The sequence below is a fragment of the Octopus sinensis genome, linkage group LG15 (assembly GCF_006345805.1).
Source record: "Octopus sinensis linkage group LG15, ASM634580v1, whole genome shotgun sequence".
NCBI lineage: Eukaryota > Metazoa > Mollusca > Cephalopoda > Octopoda > Octopodidae > Octopus > Octopus sinensis.
The window spans coordinates 29,069,629-29,089,105 of record NC_043011.1 but is presented as its reverse complement, the minus strand read 5'-3'; the positions used below and the strand labels follow the sequence as shown (position 1 = coordinate 29,089,105).

At 37.2% G+C, this 19,477-nt stretch overlaps 1 protein-coding gene and 1 non-coding gene across 2 annotated transcripts in view; one reads left to right on the top strand and one right to left on the bottom strand.

The window, feature by feature from the left end:
- The window catches only part of LOC115219841 (serine/threonine-protein kinase ULK4-like), a 57,621-nt gene extending 43,687 nt beyond the window's left edge, over positions 1-13,934 (top strand). Inside the window, 8 exon segments of the mRNA XM_036509458.1 lie at positions 801-942; positions 2,047-2,152; positions 3,362-3,525; positions 7,007-7,111; positions 9,683-9,790; positions 10,252-10,326; positions 11,494-11,582; positions 13,578-13,934. Of these exon segments, the coding sequence (XP_036365351.1) occupies positions 801-942; positions 2,047-2,152; positions 3,362-3,525; positions 7,007-7,111; positions 9,683-9,790; positions 10,252-10,326; positions 11,494-11,582; positions 13,578-13,644 (856 nt within the window). The 3' untranslated portion in view covers positions 13,645-13,934.
- Positions 13,935-17,223: 3,289 nt separating this feature from the next.
- Positions 17,224-17,387, bottom strand: LOC115220026. Its single transcript, XR_003882415.1, has one exon. It is a non-coding gene; the product is annotated as a U1 spliceosomal RNA (small nuclear RNA).
- Between the last annotated feature and the right edge of the window lie 2,090 nt (positions 17,388-19,477).

Sequence of the window (19,477 nt, the reverse complement as noted above, 5' to 3'; positions counted from 1 at the left end):
CACCTTTGATCAAGTATGGAATGTTGCTCTGTCTACAAATAGACTGGTAGGTGAATCAACTGACACCCTAATTAATGGGTTAACTAGTTATGACTTCTTATAAAAATAGAACCATACCTTTTTTTTTCCTCACTCCCAGATAAAAGAGTAGAAGCAAAAAGTCAATATTCTCTTCTCCCCATGGCGTACAAACTTATCCAAACTTAGGAATTTCATTGAATAATTTCTGCTGATTGAGACCACCACTAATTTTCTTAGGCATGATTGTGTTTCCCAACCACATAGTTCCACTGAGTAGCATTTTGGGCAAATGTCTTCTATAGCCCTGTGCTGATCAGAGCCTTGTGAGTGGAATTGTAGACAGAAACTAAAAAAGCTCATTGTGTGTGTGTGTGTTTGTGCATGTGTGTTTGTATATATGTATGTGTGTGTGTGTTTCTATGTCCTTGTCTTTATATTGCATGATTGTTGTAAGTGGATGTCATTCATTTTCAATGTTCTGCAAAACTATGCCTGGCCATGGAGAAAACAAGGGTTAGTGACAGGAAAGGTATCCAGCCATAGAAAATCTGCCTTGGTATACTCTGTTTGATCCATGCAAGCATGGAAATGTGGACATTATGCTGATGATAATGATAATGATGAATGGTGAATGAAGGCTTATTGAAGTATGTGCTCGCATCAGTTGGTGAGGGTGTAGCGTATGTGAGATGATTGGGTTGATGATGACAGTGATAAACGTTATATTTTATTTGATTTAGTCTATAGAATGCAATATTATTTGTTACATTCTTTTGTAGATGTGAGCAGATCCTACTTGATCAAGATCCTCTACCAAGCTATGCCCTCAAACTATTTGGTGTTCTATTGGACCACAGTCCTGGTTTTATAAAATATATTGAAAAACATTGTCTAATTACAGTCATTTTTCAAGTTTTGATTGTGAGTAACAATTTCATACTTAATTCATGTGTGTGTGTATATATATATATATATATATATATATATATATACACACACACACACACACATATATACACACATATACACACACACACATATGTATATACATACATGTATATATATATATATATACACATATATATACACGCACACATATATATGTGGGGGGGGGGGGGTAAAGTGTGTTTAGCCCAGTTGTTGATCAAACAGACCTATGGTCAAAAGCATTCCACCTGTGATCATCCAGTCTTTTTCTCAGACATAGTGCATCAGAACCACATTATTGTGTGTTGCTTCATATCTCTCCACTCATGTCACTGAGATATGGAGTTTGATTCCGGTTAGTGATTCTGTTTTTATTTTCTTTCCGAAATTGGCACTCCTTGTGTCTAATATAAACAGGCTAAGTATTTTCCAATATTTAGTTCTCTACATTGATTTTTGCCTTTTATATTTCCAGAAACAATAAATTTCAGTAATCCCTCTCTCTTTCGGAGAGGCACAAGCACCTACATGCACATATACATACACAGCAGTAACTTCCACCTGCCGAATTCAATCACAAAGCTTCGGTCGGCTCGGGGCTATAGCAGAAGACACCTGCCCAAAGTGCCACGCAGTGGGACTGAACCTGAAACCATATAGCTAGGAAGCAAGCTCCCTAACCACACAGCCATGCCCGCGCCTAATAATATATTAAATGTTGATTGAATCTACTGTAACTTACTTTTACAAAATTTCGTTTTGCGTCTAAATTAAAACAACAAACAAACAAAGCAAAACAAAAAAGCCCCATTATTTTCATCATTTGTCTCACTATGATCATGTGCAAGCTTTATTACTTTAACCCCTTAGCATTCATATAACTTTGTCAAATATTATGTGTATTTATTTATATTGTTTTAAATTAATCATGCATTCTCTCATAACTTTGAAGTTCCAATGATGTGAATATTCATTTTTAGGAAAGGTGTGAGAATCTGGATCTAGATGATTTGAATATAAAACAGGTAGAATATGTGAGCTGGAGATGACCAGTTTGAATGCTAAAGGATTAAGACTTACTTTTATTTTTGTTTTCAGGATCACCAACATAACCCTGTTAGTAGTGCTGTGAAGACTATTGTCAAGATATTGCGATGTATTGTAGGACATAAGGAGACTAATATGTCAGATTTGTATGAACAAGGTAAGTAAATATGTGGCTGGTATCAGTCAGTTTTAGTACTGGCTGTTATTCTGTATTTGAGTGAACATAAATGTGCTGTTTCTATCATTACTGCATTAATTAGGACTAATTAGGTGTATACATGAGCACAGGCATGGCTAACAAAGCAAGAAGCTAAAACAAATAAACAGTTATGTGGTCATTTCATCTACTAAAAATAGCAGCCATGTTTCCCTTTACCCTAACTCACCTGAGTCCTTTAATACAAATGTATTCTAAATTAAAACCTTTCATCAAAATTTCACGTAAATTTATGTTCCAAACATCAATTCATTATTACAGTTATTTCATTAAAGTTTTTGTCATTTTCTTATTAATTGGAACAAATGCAATCTATTTCAACAGAAATGCGGTAAAAAAGGATTAAATCGTTCTTGACCGTCTTAAAAATGATATTTAAGCCTACATTTGATATTGTAAAATTAGATAAATGTTACCAGAAGCAAAAAAAAACATACAAAATATAAGATGGGATGGCCATTGCTAAAATGCTTTTGCTCATTTGCCAGGTTTTATAAAACATTGTGCAAAAAGTGATCTGTAAAAATTAGCTTGAAGTTAGGTTTCTTCTCAAGGGACAAAAAAAAAAAAAAAAAAGAACAATAAGAGTTTGCTATTTTTCAATAAGACCTTGTTTGTACCCCCTAAGCAAATTTCATTCCCAAGCCATTGTGTGCCTTAGAAGGAGGGATGATATATTTGGAATGATGAATCTGTAGATTTTTATCCAATTGTTTCTAGATTGCCTGCTTTCATATCATTAATCATGCATTCTCTCATAACTTTGAAGTCCCAAAATGTACCTATGTATGCATATAAAAAAAGTTCGACTTACACAGAGTATAAATGATATCAGGAATTAAAGGGATTGAGTAAGAGTTTTCCGAGTCCAACAGCTGTTTCTGGGGACTTGGTGGTCCAAAATAATGACTGTAGCTTAACTCCATCATCAGTCAACACTTCAAATGTAAAATTCTTCCCCGAAGATGGAGGCTGGTAGTATCGTTATTTAGTCTGATTTCAGACTAAATAACAACCAATATATAGTAGGATGGGAAACATTTGTTATGTTAAATACTTTTCAGTGATTTTAAATGCAGAACTGAGAAAAGCAGAAGCATACAAATGCTATATAATGTACTCTGAAGTCTCAAAATCTTTTGCCTTTAGGTTTGATTGGACACTTAATAGGATTAATATCTGAATTAAATCCTACATGTATGGAGCCAGGGAACCCTAGTTACAAGGTTTCAGTGGAGATGTTGCATGATCTCTTAGATACACTTCATGGCAACTTGAAGTATATCTCAGATGTTGTGAGGAAAGTGATTCAGGTGAGTAATAATTTGGCATCTCATTGTTTCATTGCTCAATAAACTGCACTGGAAGTGTATGGGGTGCAAAAGAAAGTCACTGACCCAATCTCTTCTTGTGTGAATGGCAAATTACTTCTATTATAGTCTCAGATCAACCACTTGTGAGTGAATTTGGTTGATGGAAACTGAGTGGTAACCCACACACTGACACAGTCTCTCTCTGTATGTGTGTATGTATATATGTTGAAGAAAATAAGATAACAAGGCCAAGGCAATTTGATATTCCTAGGATATTTTATGAATGTCCTAGGAATATCAAATTGCCTTGGCCTTGTTATCTTATTTTATTTAACACACATACGCAACCTGCCTTAAACTCCTCACTCATGCTATTATTGAACTGAGAGATTAACAGTGGCAACAGTGGACCTTCCATAGCACTTACATAGCCTTACCTGCCTTTTGAGTCTTCTGGATACCAAAATATTTCATATTATTATATATATATATATATATATATATATTCTCTTTTGCTTGTTTCAGTCATTTGATTGGCCATACTGTGGCCTTTAGTCGAACAAATCGACCCCAGAACTTATTCTTTGTAAGCCTAGTACTTATTCTATCAGTCTCTTTTGCTAAACTGCTAAGTTAGGGAGACGTAAACACACCAACATCAGTTGTCAAGCGATGGTGGGGAGACAAACACAGACACACAAACACACATCATATATATATATATATATATATATATATATATATATATACGATGGGCTTCTTTCAGTTTCCATCTACAAAATCCACTCACAAGGCTTTTGTTGGCCCAAGGCTATAGTAGAAGACACTATATATATATATATATATATATAAAGTAAATGTAAGGACAAAGAAGTTAGGTAAGTCAATATACATTTAATACAAAAGATGTATATCATCATCATCATTCTTTAACGTCCGCTTTCCATGCTAGCATGGGTTGGACGATTTGACTGAGGACTGGTGAACCAGATGGGTGCACCAGTCTCCAATCTTGATCTGGCAGAATTTCTACAGCTGGATGTCCTTTCGTAACGCCAACCACTCCGAGAGTGTAGTGGGTGCTTTTATGTGCCACCGGCATGAGGGCCAGTCAGGCGGTGCTGGCAATGGCCATGCTCAAATGGTGTTTTTTACGTGCCACCTGTATAGGAGCCAGTCCGGCAGCACTGACAACGACCTTGCTTGCATGTTTTTTCACGTGCCACCAGCATAAGTGCCAGTAAGGCGATGCTGGTAATGATCACGCTTGAATGGTGCTTTTTATGTGCCATATATGCATATAAAAAAGTTCAACTTACACAGAGTATAAATGATATCAGGAATTAAAGGGATTGAATAAGAGTTTTACGAGTCCAACACCTGTTTCTGGTGGCTTGGTGGTCCAAAATAACGATTGTAACTTGATTCCATCATTGGATACTACCAGCCTCCATCTTCAGGAAAGAATTTTACATCTGAAGTGTTGACTGATGACGGAATTAAGTTACAGTCATTATTTTGGACCACCAAGTCCCCAGAAACAGGTGTTGGACTCATAAAACTCTTATTCAACCCTTTAATTCTTGATATCATTTCTACTCTGTGTAAGTTGGACCTTTTTTATGTAAACATATGTACATTTTTTTTCTATTAAATGTAGTTAACATTTTTTGTATATCATCTTGCCTAATTTGTTTGTCCTTGCATTTACTCCTCTATCTGCTCAAGTTCAAATCTCTTGAGCACTATGAAGTATATTCTATACAGAGAATATCTATCCCTAATCTATGTATGTGTGTGTGTGTGAAGGCACACAGCTCAGTGGTTGGAGCTTCAGGCTCACAATCATGAGGTAGTGAGTTCGATTCCTGGACTGTGTGTTGTGTTCTTGGGCAAGACACTTTGTATCATGTTCACTCAGCTGTAGAAATGAGTTGCAATGTCACTGATGCCAAGCTGTATCGGCCTTTGTCTTTCCTTTGGATAGCATTGGTGGTTTGGAGAGGGGATGCTGGTATGCATGGGTGACTGGTGGTCTTCCATAAACAACCTTGCCTGGACTTGGGCATCAGAAGGCAACTTTCTAGGTGCAATCCTATGGTCATTCATGACTGAACGAGATCTTTACCTGTTTTATATATATATTTATTATCGTCGTTTAACGTCTGCCTTTCATGCGAGCATGGGTCTATATTTATATATATATATACATACACATACATACATGTGGAGGCGCAATGGCCCATTGGTTAGGGCAGCGGACTCGCGGTCGTAGGATCGCGGTTTCGATTCCCAGACCGGGCGTTGTGAGTGTTTATTGAGCGAAAACACCTTAAGCTCCATGAGGCTCCGGCAGGGTGGTGGTGGTGATCCCTGCTGTACTCTTTCGCCACAACTGTCTCTCACTCTTTCTTCTGTCAGCCTGCTCGCTTAGCCAGCAGGGTGGCATCATTTGAAGGCTAAAACAATGCGAAGCACATTGTGACCAGCGATGTGTAGCAACATCCGATAGCCTGGTCGGTCACGGTGATCACATACATACATATATATGTAACTCTAGCTTGCTATTTGAAGAAGTAATGTTTTGGGATATGCAGTTCATGGGTGGTGGTGCATGGAACAAAATATCTTGTTTTGGTTATTTCTCTTTAAATTCTCAATTCATATACTGTCCAGGTTTGCTTTGTCTCTCATCCTTCTGACGTCAGTAAGATAATTACCATGATCATCATTTAACATCCATTTTTTCATGCTAGCATGCCATTGATACTCTCTTACGATCATCATGCAATGTCAAGGCAAGGAGACACCAACACCCACAGACACACACACACACACAACAGACTTCTTTCAGTTTCCATCTCTCAAATCCACTTGCTCGAGACTTTGGTATAAGACACTTGCTCAAGACACCACACAGTGGGACTGAACCCAAGATCACATGGTTGGGAAGCAAGCTTCTTAACCACACAATCATACCTGTAACTAATTAAGTTATTAATTACTAATCTTTATATATAAAGCTGAAGTTGTCTGTGTGTGGCAGGTTTGGTAGCCTTCAACTAACACTTTCTCCTCCGAGACCCTGCGGCGCAAGTTGACCAAAATTGAGAGTATGATAGAAGAAGGCTTGTTCTTCATTCCATAGAAGAAAAAATTCAAATCGGACCGTGTTAAGACCAAAAATTATTTACATCAAAAAAGTGCTTTTTTTCTATGAAAATCGCTACTTTTTACGATTTTTTGACTGCTGTGTTGCCATTTTTCGATGTATTTCAACCAGAAAAATGTTCACTAAAAGAGAATAATAAGCTACATAATGCAAAATTTTTACTTTTCAAAAATTCAATTCTAACGTCGAAAAGAAAACAAACCTGAGCAACGCCGGGATATACTGCTAGTTAATAATAATTGGGATCAATGTAGTCTATTGTACTCTTGAAGGTGATGTCCAGTAAAAGTATTGCTTATTGTTTTGTAGGCAAAGAAACATGGAAGTGAAGACATCATTGATAATAATCGTGCTGAACAGTTACTTCTCGTAAACAAAGCTTTTATAGATGTCAACCCATTGCTTATTCAACTGGTATAGTATTTTATATTTTCTCGTTTTTTTTTTATCTGGTTTACAGTAATTTATTCTGTTGTATCATTATTATTATTATTATTATTATTAATTAATTAGTGACACTCCACTCTTCCATACTTAATCCCCACAAACAATATATGTCAGCAAAAGATACAACTGAAGATTCATATATGCATGCATACATACATGTGCGTGTGTGTGTGTGTGTGCGTGCGTGCGCGCCTTGTCACCTCCTCTTTCCTGAGCCTCTGAAACCTTCTTCACCCCTTCTACGAGAGGTGTGTGAAAAGTTTCTGGCTTTGGGTAAAAGAAAATACAAGAGGATCAGTTAATTATGATTTTTATACAACATATTCCCCTCCGATTCACACATTCATTGTAATGGTCCTTCAGTTTTTCGAAGCCCTGTAAAAGAACTCCGAAGGTTGGGTTTCCAACCAGGCCTTTTGCAATACCATTAAAGCCAGGAACTTTTTCAGTACCCCCTTGTGTGTGTGTGTGTGTGTGTGTGTGCTGAAAAGTTCCTGGCTTTGGGTAAGAGAAAATATTAGAGGATCAGTTAATTATGATTTTTATACAACATATTCCCCTTTGATTCACACATACATTGTAGCAGTCCTTCAGTTTTTCTAAGCCCTGTAAAAGAATTTAGAAGGTTGGGCCTCCAACCAGGATTTTTGTGAAACCCTTAAAGCCAGGAACATCTCAGCACCCTTTATATACCGATACTCCTCAACCCTTGTTCATCACTCACTACATCTACTTCTACTCCCATCTCTAACCATCTGTCACTCTCCTCTTATGAAATCACTGTGTAACATCTCTTGCTTCTACTCTTGCATCTCCACCAATACTATCTCACCTTTTCCCAGGTACTGCCACCCATCCTCATATAAATGTAGGCTAGCCATGTCTCTTCTCTATAGCAAGACACTTCTGCTTGTACCTGACATACAAATCACCTCCTCTACCTTCTTGAATATCCCTGCCAGCACCAGTACTAGCAGCTGTAACAGTACTACCACTACTTAATTGGGAGAGCCTTTTCCTTTTGTTCCATTTTTCCTTTCTTGTCTTGCAAGTTACTTGGCAACCTAACCAGTGTTGGTAGCATGAAAAAAAGCACCCAGTACACACTGCAAATTGGTTGGCATTTGGAGGGGCATCCAGTTGTAGAAACCATGTCAAAGCTGAGATGGAACAAAATGCAGCCCTGTGGCTCACGGGATTTTGTCAAACCATTCAACCAATGTCAGTGTAGAAAACAGGTGTTAACTGATGATGATGATGATTCCCTCCCCTGATCCATGTCTCTAATTTCTCTTATAACATTCTTTTTATCTTTCAAGTATCCTCTCTAACATCTTGTTGCCACTATCTTTATCCTCCTTCCAGCAACTTTCACCCATCCTCATATAATGCGGAGTAGCCATGTATCTCTTCTACATGAAGACACCTGTGCTTTTCCTTCTGTCATGCTTTAGCCTTCGACACCTGGCATAAAACCATCTTCCCCTATCTCTTTTCTTTTTCTATCATTTGTCTTGCAAGTTACTTGGTGATTTCGCTAGTGTTAGCGTCACAAAAAAAAAAAAGGAAGAAAAATACACCTATTGAACCACTGCAAAGTGGTTGGTGTTAGGAAGGGCATTGAGCCATAGAAACCATACCAAAGTTGACTTTCGAGCATGAAGAAGTCTTAAGGCTTGTTAGATCCTATCAAACCATCCAACCCACACCAGCACAGAAACTGAATGTTAAAGGCTATAATTACTAAACCATTTGTAACTACATAGATCAGTGGTTCTCAACCATTTTTTATCTGTAGACCCCTTTGACTACTGTTGTATTCTGGTGGACCTCCATAGCTGTTCAATGTTTAAAAACTAGTTTTATTGATACTGTTTTCAAAATTCCTATTCTGTTTTTCACGTGTTAACTTGTGTAGGTTGAATTGTGTAAAATGTAGAGAAAGAAACCTAGCTGTTTCTTGTAAAAAATATATCTAAATCAAAACTTTTTGTGAACCTTTAATATACTACTGTGGATCTCTAACTTACTATTTTGTTTGTGTGGACCTCCTGGGGTCACATGGACCCCAGTTGGAACCCATTGGTATAGATGCTCCTTTCTTAGCTTGGTTGTCAATGTGTTCACTTTATCTGTACAGGTATACAGCAATTGATATTGTGAATACAGTCTTCCTCTGGAGTAGAGAACCAAAGTATTTTTACTCGGTAAGAAGACTATTTCAGAAAGTCAACATGCTTACAGCCATATCACATTGTAAACACCATTTCTCATCCAATCACTGAAGTTAAGCAATGTTGAGCCTAGTTAGTTCTTAAATGGATGACAGCTTGGGAAACCTGCATGGTGTACATACCTATCAAGGCAGTGCCCCAGCATAGCTGCAGTCTAATGACTGAAATAAGTAAGAAAATGCTGTAGATATTACAATAGATTTTTTTTTAACAATAACAGCAACAAATTAATTAGGTAGTTCTATGTTTATACTCAAGATACAACTATATCTTTATCTTTTTTGGAATATTTTTTCTTCTTCAGATGTGTCATGCTGACTGTGAAATCCAGGAAGTTGCCACTAAATTGCTGTCATTGACAGCCCAGTTGTTTGGAGGAGAATGTCAAGATGCTTTGACTGATGAAAATATGGTAAGTAGTCTTTTTTTTATCTTTTACTTGTTTCATTCATTGGCCTGTGGCCATGCTGGGGCAGAGCCCTGATGGGGTTTTCAATTTAATGAGTTGCCCCCTTCCCCAGTACTTATTTTTCTTTAAGCCTGGTACTTATTCTAATATTAAGTGTGTGTGTGTGTGGGGGGGGGATTTCAGTTGATTACATCAACCCTAATGCTCAACTGGTACTTATTTTATTTCCCTCAGAGGAATGAAAGGCAAAGTTGATCTTGGTGGCATTTGCACTTAGACCATAACAAGTCAGAAAAAAATGCTTCTTGGCATTTTGTCTGATATGCTAATGGTCCTGCCAGCCAGCTCACCAAAAGACAAACTACTGCATTATTTTCAGTTGACTATTCCTCTCTTTAACAAATGTCTGATTTTGTATCAATGTCAACCTTTGTTTATCCATCAATCTATTGATTTACTACCAGATGTTCTACTGTAAGGCATTGAAAATTGCTGACAGCAAAAGACAGAAATTGATTCTACGAATTATAAAACGTTTTGTAAGTAGTAATTATCTTTGTCATTTTTTACATTCATCTCATCCTTAAAGTTTCTGTATTATTGCTCTTGAATAATGTACATAATTTTAATTGGCTCAGCTTGTCTGACTGAGAAACAAGTTCAGCTCCTATATTACTGTTTACTGGTAGGTAGAGCATCTAGTTTTGAAACAACTGTTCCAAAAATATGCAAATATTGAAATTTATTGAAACCATTCCAGTCATGCCGTCAAGAAGGAACAAGTGTAAAACAGAAAGAAAACAGCTTAAGCTATTTAAATCTTTGAATTTGAAATGTTTATCTTATGGAATCATGGCTTAGTGAGAAAAGGTGTTGAGCCCTACTTGAAACGAAAGCTAATGAGTTCAAATCCTGTCTGTGTACATGGATAAATGGAGATAAATAAGAAGGAATAGATGCAGTTAACAGTTTAAAATATCTCCCTAGTCTCCAAAAATTAGACTTATAATCACTATGTAAAGCTCTCTTATACAGGAAAATACTTCAGTGCAAGAACTTATCTTCTTTTATTTTTTACTTGTTCCAGTCATTGCGCTACAACTCTACTAGGGCACTGCCTTGAAGGGTTTAGTCGAACAAAGTGACTCCAGTACTTGTTTTCAAGTCTGGTACTTATTTTATCATTCTCATTTGCCAACCTGCTAAGCTACAGGAATGTAAACAAACCAACACATTGTCGAACATGGTGGAAGTGAGGGACAAACACAACACTAAGACACACACACACACACACAATGGACTTCCACACAGTTTTCCTTTACCAAATTCACTCGCAAAGCGGACGATTCGACTGGGGTCTGGTAGGCCAGGAGGCTGCACCAGGCTCTAGTCTGATTTGGCAGTGTTTCTACAGCTGGATGCCCTTCCTAACGCCAACCACTCTGTGAGTGTAGTGGGTGTTTTTTTACGTGCCACCGGCACAGGGGCCAGAGCAGGCTGGCAAACGGCCACGATGCAGAGTATGATCAAAGCCTGCACAGTGGGACTGAAACCAAAAACAACAAATGGTTGCAAGCAAGCTTATTAACCAAACAGTCAAGCTTGCACATCAATGCAAGTATGTACAAATAGTTAATTTTAAGCGTTATTTAAAAAATGAATAAAGAGTTATGCAAAAAGTTTTCACTGTCTTTCATTCCTATTAGGTGACAGTCGAAAAACACCATACCAATACCTTAAAACGGAATGGATTGGAGTTATTAAATGTAATTAAATCACTCAGTCACACAGCCAGGTAAGTTTTAACCATTTCTAACTAAATTATATTTTCTTATTCTTTATTGGTGTTTATTTGACCACATTGTTCCCCTCCCTACATGTATTTATTTCATCCTATTATAATTGCATTGATTCCTGCGAGATCTTAGACAGACAGACCGACTGACAGATAGCTAAATAGATAGAAAATTTCACAACTAAATGCACTGTTTCACAGACACATTCACACACATATATCATCATAAGTCTTTTCATGTCTGTTTTTCCATGCTGGCATGGCTTGGGTAGGAGTTTTTGAAGCAGTGTTTTATGGATGCTGGATGCCTTGATATCAACTGTTTTAATCACTTCGTATGACAAACAGGGATATGGTATGCCAGTTCTTAAAACTAAGATGTATATCATCACCATCATTTAACATCCCCTTTTCCATGTTGGCATGGGTTGGACAGTTTGAGGAACAGAGAGCTCTGCTAGATTTTATGTCTGCTTTGGCACTGTTTCTATGGCTAGATGCCCTCCCTAATACGAACCACTTAACAGAATGTACTGCATGCTTTTTATGTGGCACCAGCACTGATGAAGTCACCAAGTACTCGTAAGACAAGACTGACTGGAGGAATAAGAAATTATGATAGAGGAAGAGGAATAGGTGGCTTGTTGAAGAGGTGAATACATGGCTTGCCCACCTGGAAAGTGAGAGAGAGAAAGAGATGTGAGGTCCAGGTACAATGTGAATATGAAACAGAGTAGGATAGAAGAGCAGAAAAGGTAAATGTGCAGGTAAGTGCTATGAGTGAAGATAGTGTGACAGATGATTAGAGATAGGGACTAAGTTGGACACAGAGCATATCAGTTCAGTGGGCGGGGAAATGAAGAAAATAGGGTAACATAGAAGATTAAGGGAAGAGTGGGTGCCAGAAGACAGAGCCTCAATGCTGCTGAGAGGAATAGGTCATCTCAGTACCCTGTCATCTCTGTGGGGAGATCTTAGACAGTAGACAGATAAATAATGAATAGTGTTGGTTGTGGTATATATATATATATATATATATATATATATATATATATAGGGTGTGGTAAATAAACTGTCATTTAAATTATGCAAAAATGAAATAACACTGACATCTCATTTTAACATATTTACCAAAATTTAATAAAAAATATCTCAAAATACTAAGGAGTAAATTTATTGAATAAAATTGCCATTGGCTTTAGCCACAGCCTCCAGACGACTTTGGAATCTCTTGCAACTCTTCTGGATGGTCTCCTTATTTAAATTGGTAAAATGCTGCCATAATCCTTGTCTTCAGTTCATCTTTGGTGTTACAAAGAATTTTCTTGGTCTCTCACTCAACAACGCCCCACACATAATAATCAAGGGGGTTGCAGTCTGGAAAGTCAGATAGTCAGATGTTAAGGGTGATGTGGTCACAAAATATGTCTGACAACCATGACTGGGTTCTCCTGGTTGTGTGGCACGGTGCAGAGTCCTGTTGCCAGACATAGGGGTCTTCCAGCAGTCACCCTCTTGACCTAGGGCAGCACTACATCTCTCCAGGCACTTGATGTATGCCTCCGTGTTGAGTGTAAGGTCGTGTGGGAAGATGAATGGAGGCATAATGTCACCATCACTAGTGATCATTCCAATCACCATCATGTTTGATTTTTATCACTCTTGATACATGTCCTCAGATTGATACCTAAACACTCTGAAACGTTTGTATTGGAGATTCCGGTGCTGTTTATCTCACAGATGGTACCCAACTGACCCTACTATACTGTGTAGCCAACAAAATCAGAAAACAACAATGTACATGCATGAATTTAAAAATATAAAATGGTGACAGTTTACCCTCAAAATTTTCATAACTGAAGGATGAGACATTTGGAAAATAGAGTTGAATACAAGAAGTTGCAATAAACTAGACATTTGGTGAACTTAAATTATAAAAATGATTAAAAAAAAGAAACTACCTTAAATCTCACTTGTATAATCTTTTTCTTCCAGCTCTACAGCAGATATTGCAATTACATCTCTGGCAAATGACATTCTGAAGATTGGAGGAGTTGCTTGAGTTAAATAAAGCTTTTGAGTAACACACACACGCACAAACTTTTTATATATATTTACACACACACACATATGTATGTATATACATACATTACACACACACACACACACAACAGACATACACACAAATGCCTTATGAAGAATCTGCTTTACTGTAACAATTATTTGAATTTTTGTGTTCAGTATTTGTTGACTTAACATATCAGTTGCTGAGATTTTTTTTAAAAAATGTATTTATGTATGTATTTATTCTGTTTTGTAAAAGGAAGAAATAAAAAATTTTTCATGTGTAAAGTTTTAGTCAATGTTGATCTTTTCTCTGTTCTGATTTCCAAATATTTCTTTTTAGACTTTTATAAATATTTTAGGTTAATATAGGGCGTTACGATTATCAGAAAATCAAAAAAAAAATGTGTGTAATAGGTGTAAAACAACTTCCTATGAACGAATATGAAAAAAAAATTCGCGCACGCGAAAGGGGGGTGGGGGAGAGGCCTCGGAAAATTCACATCGGGAAGTTCCGAAAGCGTCTGAGGGGCTGACCCGGGCACCAAAACAAAAAAAAAAATAGTGTAATTTATATCAGGAATTTCCGAAAGCGTCTGAACCGGGCACAAAAACAAAAATAAAAACAGCGTAATAGGTGTAAAACAACTTGCTCTAAACGAATATGAAAAAAAAAATGCGCACTCGCGAAAGAGGGGTGGGGGAGAGGCTTCGGAAATTTCACATCTTCAGTCCACGGCCTTTAAACTAAGAAAAAATAGTGTAATTGGTGTAAAACTACTTGTTCTAAACGAGTATCAAGAACACACACTCACACATGAATCATAAACTCCGTATTTTTGTACATATTTCGCAAAAAAAAAAAAATAATAAAGAGAAGAAATTCTGGAAAAAGTGAAGAAATGTTGGATCTCCGCCATGTGAATCAAAATACGTGTCAGAAACATCTTGAAATACTACAGAAATTATGTTACGAAAATGATAATGTATACATACCTCTTTGAGTGGTCCATCGACAATGATGATAAAGAAATGAGTTGGATTTGAACTCAGAATATTGACTAACACAACTACATGTCGGTGCCATGTAAAAGCGCTTATGCCAGTGTCATGTTAAAAGCACCCAGCACACATGGTTGGCATTAGAAAGGGTATCCAGCCATAGAAACCAAGCCAAATGATACTGGAACCTGGAAAACGAACATTAAAGGATGATGATGATGATGAAGTTAATTACATTGACCCCGGTGTTCAACTGGTACTTATTTTATCAATGTTGAAAGAATGAAAGACAAATTTGACCTTGGCAGAATTTGAACTCAGAACATAAAGACGGACGAAATGCTGCTAAGCATTTTGCCTGGTGTGCTAACGATTCTGCCAGCTCACCACCTTACATATCACTGTTTAATTAATAGGTGTTTTGTTAATGTTCATTTGTTTCTTAGCTTGTTAATGTTGCACATCCTTCTAGGGGCAAAAATTTATTGTCAAAGGGAAGAGATATTCTTTAGCTATATAACATCTTGAAATTCATGTTACATTCCACTGCATCACACTAGCTATTGATGGAAAACAAACTTTAATAAACTTATGTGTTGCATAATTCTTCAAATTCAGGAATTTTATAGCTGATCATGTTTATTAATGATATGTGGTTGTGTAGAGAAGTTTGCTTCTCAACCACATGGTTTTAGGTTCAATCTCATGTGTAATACCTTGGGCGAGTGTCTTCTGCTAGACCAAAACCTTGTGATGAATTTGTTTCCATTACATTTGAAATCTAGACTACAACCAATAAAATTACACCTCCTCTTTCTCAAAAAACTAAATTCTGTCCTTTTTATAAAGGCTTCTTTGATATTAAGCTTTTCTCAGTTCATATTCATCTCCTGCCAACACATACTATCTCATTTCCAAGGATCTGTAAGCTTTTTTTTTTCTTTTACTTCTCCAGAATTGCATCCTTCTGGCTATGTTTCCCCACTTAGACACATACCTGCCACAATTCTTTCATCTTCTTCAAGTGACCACAACTGATATGCTGCACAAGGAATCTCTGCCCCCTCCTCATTATCTTTACTTTTTGCAGGTCCTCAATTTCATGTATGTCACAGCCTATAACATCATTGTTGTTGAAGAGTCTTCATCCTCTATTAGAATGTGGAAGTCTCCAAACATAACATCTAATATAGCTTGATGTTCAGCATGACAGCAAAGACTACTTTGCAAAAATATTAGATATAGGTGTAATGTATCCATAAATTTTCTCTTTGGTTTTGGGCTCATGCCATGATATTTTTTGAGCCATCATCAGGAGCTTGGTGTATGCACCATCAAGGTGATCTTGGAATTTCAGGATGTAGCCAGCCCACTTATGCATAACTTTCCTCCTTGGGACACAAAACTCTGCTTGCGAAGACCTGTTGAGGCAAGTGAAATCAGAATCGAAATTGCTCAAAAATCAATGGAAATTGTAGTTGTGATAGCAGTGCTGCTGGCACGTATAAGAACCATCCGAACGTGGCCGTTGCCAGTGCCGCCCTGACTGGCCTCCGTGCCAGTGGCATGTAAAAAGCACATAAAAGGCACCTACTGCACTCATGGAGTGGTTGGCATTAGGAAGGGCATCCAGCTGTAGAAACACTGCCAGATCAGACTGGGCCTAATGCAGCCCTCCTGGCTTCCTAGACCCCAGTTGAACCGTCCAACCCATGCTAGCATGGAAAGCGGACGTTAAACAATGATGATGAAGGCCGGCTTTGTTTTGAAGATAAATTTTAATCGAAGTAATCTCATCTCATTCTTTTTATCTTTCCGCCTAGTTTATAACTGGCTTGAATATTGAGAAGAAATGATGGTAGGTATGAGGCAACAAAGTCAGTGGGGGCTGGGGTACAAATCTGTCGTTACATCTATATGTGCATGTATATATATATGAAGGGCTTCTTTAAGTTTCCATTTATTGAATCCAGTCGTAAGGCAGCAGAAGACACTTGCCCAAGGTGCCACGCAGTGGCCGAAGGTGTGTGAGTGTTTGACAATCACCAGTTCATGAACGATATTGCCAAAAACAAAAATCTTTTGTTTTTCTAGTTTCAGTCATTGGACTGCAGCCATGCTGGGGCACTGCCTTAAAGATTTTAATTGAATAAATCAACCCCAGTACCTATCGTTTTTAAGTCTATTTTCCCAAACCGCTAATTAACGGTTATGTAAACAAAAAAGCCCCCCCCCCCCCCGGTTGTCAGTGGACAGAAAAAGTTTCCCTCCACTAGTTTATAGAAACAAGACAGTGTAACACAAGTGAAAACACGAAACCATTCACACAACAAGCAACTTTTAGTGCTCAGTTCAAAATATTATTGCGAGTGTTTTGTACGTTAACTCAGTGGTTCTCATATGATAAGGGGATAGGGGGGGCGCCAACGACCGTTGAAAGGCTGTAGGAAAATAAGTGCAAATGGATTTAACAAAAAACAATGTTTGTGTACAATAGCTGTAGACCGAGAGCAGCTATTCTTTATTTGATTTGCGGGAGAATCCTTCTTAATTTTGTCTGTTTTTCGATTATATGACGGGGTGAGCGCGAACGCAGACCCCACACTTAGAAATAGCGCACCCGAGTCGCCCACATTTGGGGCGATCGCAAAGGTCAACCCAACCGGAGTGCAATGGAAAGGCCTCACTTTGGGAGAACCACCTAGATGATCATGGTTTACTCCTGTGCCAGGTAAGTATATTTTTTCGGCGTTCACAAATCTCATATATACGATATTTGCATTGTAACTTCACTGATATTGCCTCTAATATTACCTTGAAATATTAATTTTTCAGCAAATTTCATTATATATATTATAACTCAACTACTACAACTCATTATTTCTAATTCAATGGTTTAGTAAAATAATGCTTTAATTTTTTGAAATATAAAATTTAGAAATTATAGCCTTGTTTAATCCAACAGTAACGGTAAATAAACAAGGGAGACAATTCCAGTTTTATTTGAAAGTTTACCAGTAAAAATATTTACTGTAATACATTTACTACACAAAACGAGCCAACAAAAGAATATCTTACATGATCGTTAGACATGCTAGATATAACAGCAAAATCTTCCCCAAATTACACACAATGATTTCTATTTCTTTTACAAAGATGAAAACTAACCAGGGCCGGTTGTCAAGCGTTGGTGGGGAACAAGTAGAGCATACACACACACACACAAACATTCGCACGCACGCACGCAAGCACGTATACGATATCTGTATAGATACCTATTTCATTACTACCCACAAGGGGCTAAACACAGTCCACTGTATGTACGACCGGTTGTTTGATGCCGGTGTTTCGTTGAAATATAGACATACATTCAAGAAAACATTACGTAAAAGAAAAAATCTGGGATCGCCTTCAAAAAGAAAAGATCCCGATCGGACTTTCCAGTAGAAAAAAAATTGTAAATATTCTCAGAAGAAAAAGTGTGTGTGTGATTTAAGGGTGATTTGGCTGTTGTTTCTAGCACATCCTATGACAACCCTCGTTGTTTCTTTCTCACTAAAGAATGTATGAATGTATTTCAATATTTTTCACTCCATAAACACATTTACGCAATAAAAACTTCTTTTTTAATTTATGATTTTTTTTTCAATCCCACTGCCTGGCCTCGATTGTTTCTCTTCGTAATACAAAATATTTTAGAGCCTGGGAAGGTCATTACGGGCACTTATAAACAGTGATTTCAAAAAAGTGGTATGTAAAAGATAATTCGTTTTAACAATATACTTTTCTATTAGAAAAAGTTTTTCCTTACACACACACATTGAGATGGGGGATAAATTATTTTAATTACCATCTTTTGCTTCTTCTTGTTGTTGCTTATATCCCACCAATAGACCACATGAGTGTTACTTTCGGGGGAGTGGTCTTCGGTGGTGTGCTAGAATCAACACCAAATCTCACACCTTTTCCACTAAAAATACACGCACACTAGCAGTATAGCCCGGCGTTGCCAGGATTAAGTTACGATTATTAAGCTATTCGAGCACTTTGTTTCAAGCCAAACTAAGTAACGCTGACGTCAAATTTGAGCGAAATCCGTTGAAATTGGTAAACGTTTGGCTGAAAGTGGGTTTCAGACAATCTGATTGGGAAATCCCATAAGGAATCAGTTTATCGATATTTTTTTCCGAAGAACTTAAAGCAATCAAAGATCCTACGAGTCCTAAGAAATGCTGGCATCGAGTTTGAACAAAATACATCAAAATTGCTAAAAGTTATGGTTGAAAATATATCTTTATATATAAAAGTGAAGTTGTGTGTCTGTCTCCTACGATTTAGATTCCTAACTACTCCCACATTTTGCGGTGCAGTTTAACCAAAACCGGGTATCTTATAGTCGTGATTCATATCGAGCCCTTCTGGGTATTAGCGCGCGTCTTCTATTTAAAAAAAAATTTACCATCATTTTTTTCCATTTTAATGCATTTTTTCGCTATTATATAAGGGAAGTAACTCTCTAAAAATGTCTACGATGAGTCAACGATTTAAAAAAAAAATTACCATAGTTTTTTTTCCATTTTTAATGCATTTTTTTGCTATAACTCTCTAAAATTGGTTATATAGTTATTTCCCTTACAAACCCGAGCAACGCCGGGCGATACTGCTAGTATATATATATAATATCACGTTCTCTACTCTATTCAATGACGAACCATATAATTCACTTTGGAAAATTTTTTCTGTGAAATGAGAGTGGTTAAAATTTCCGAGGCTTCCAACTCACCCCGATTTTCTATCCCCAAAAAGGGTTTTAATAATAATAGTAATAA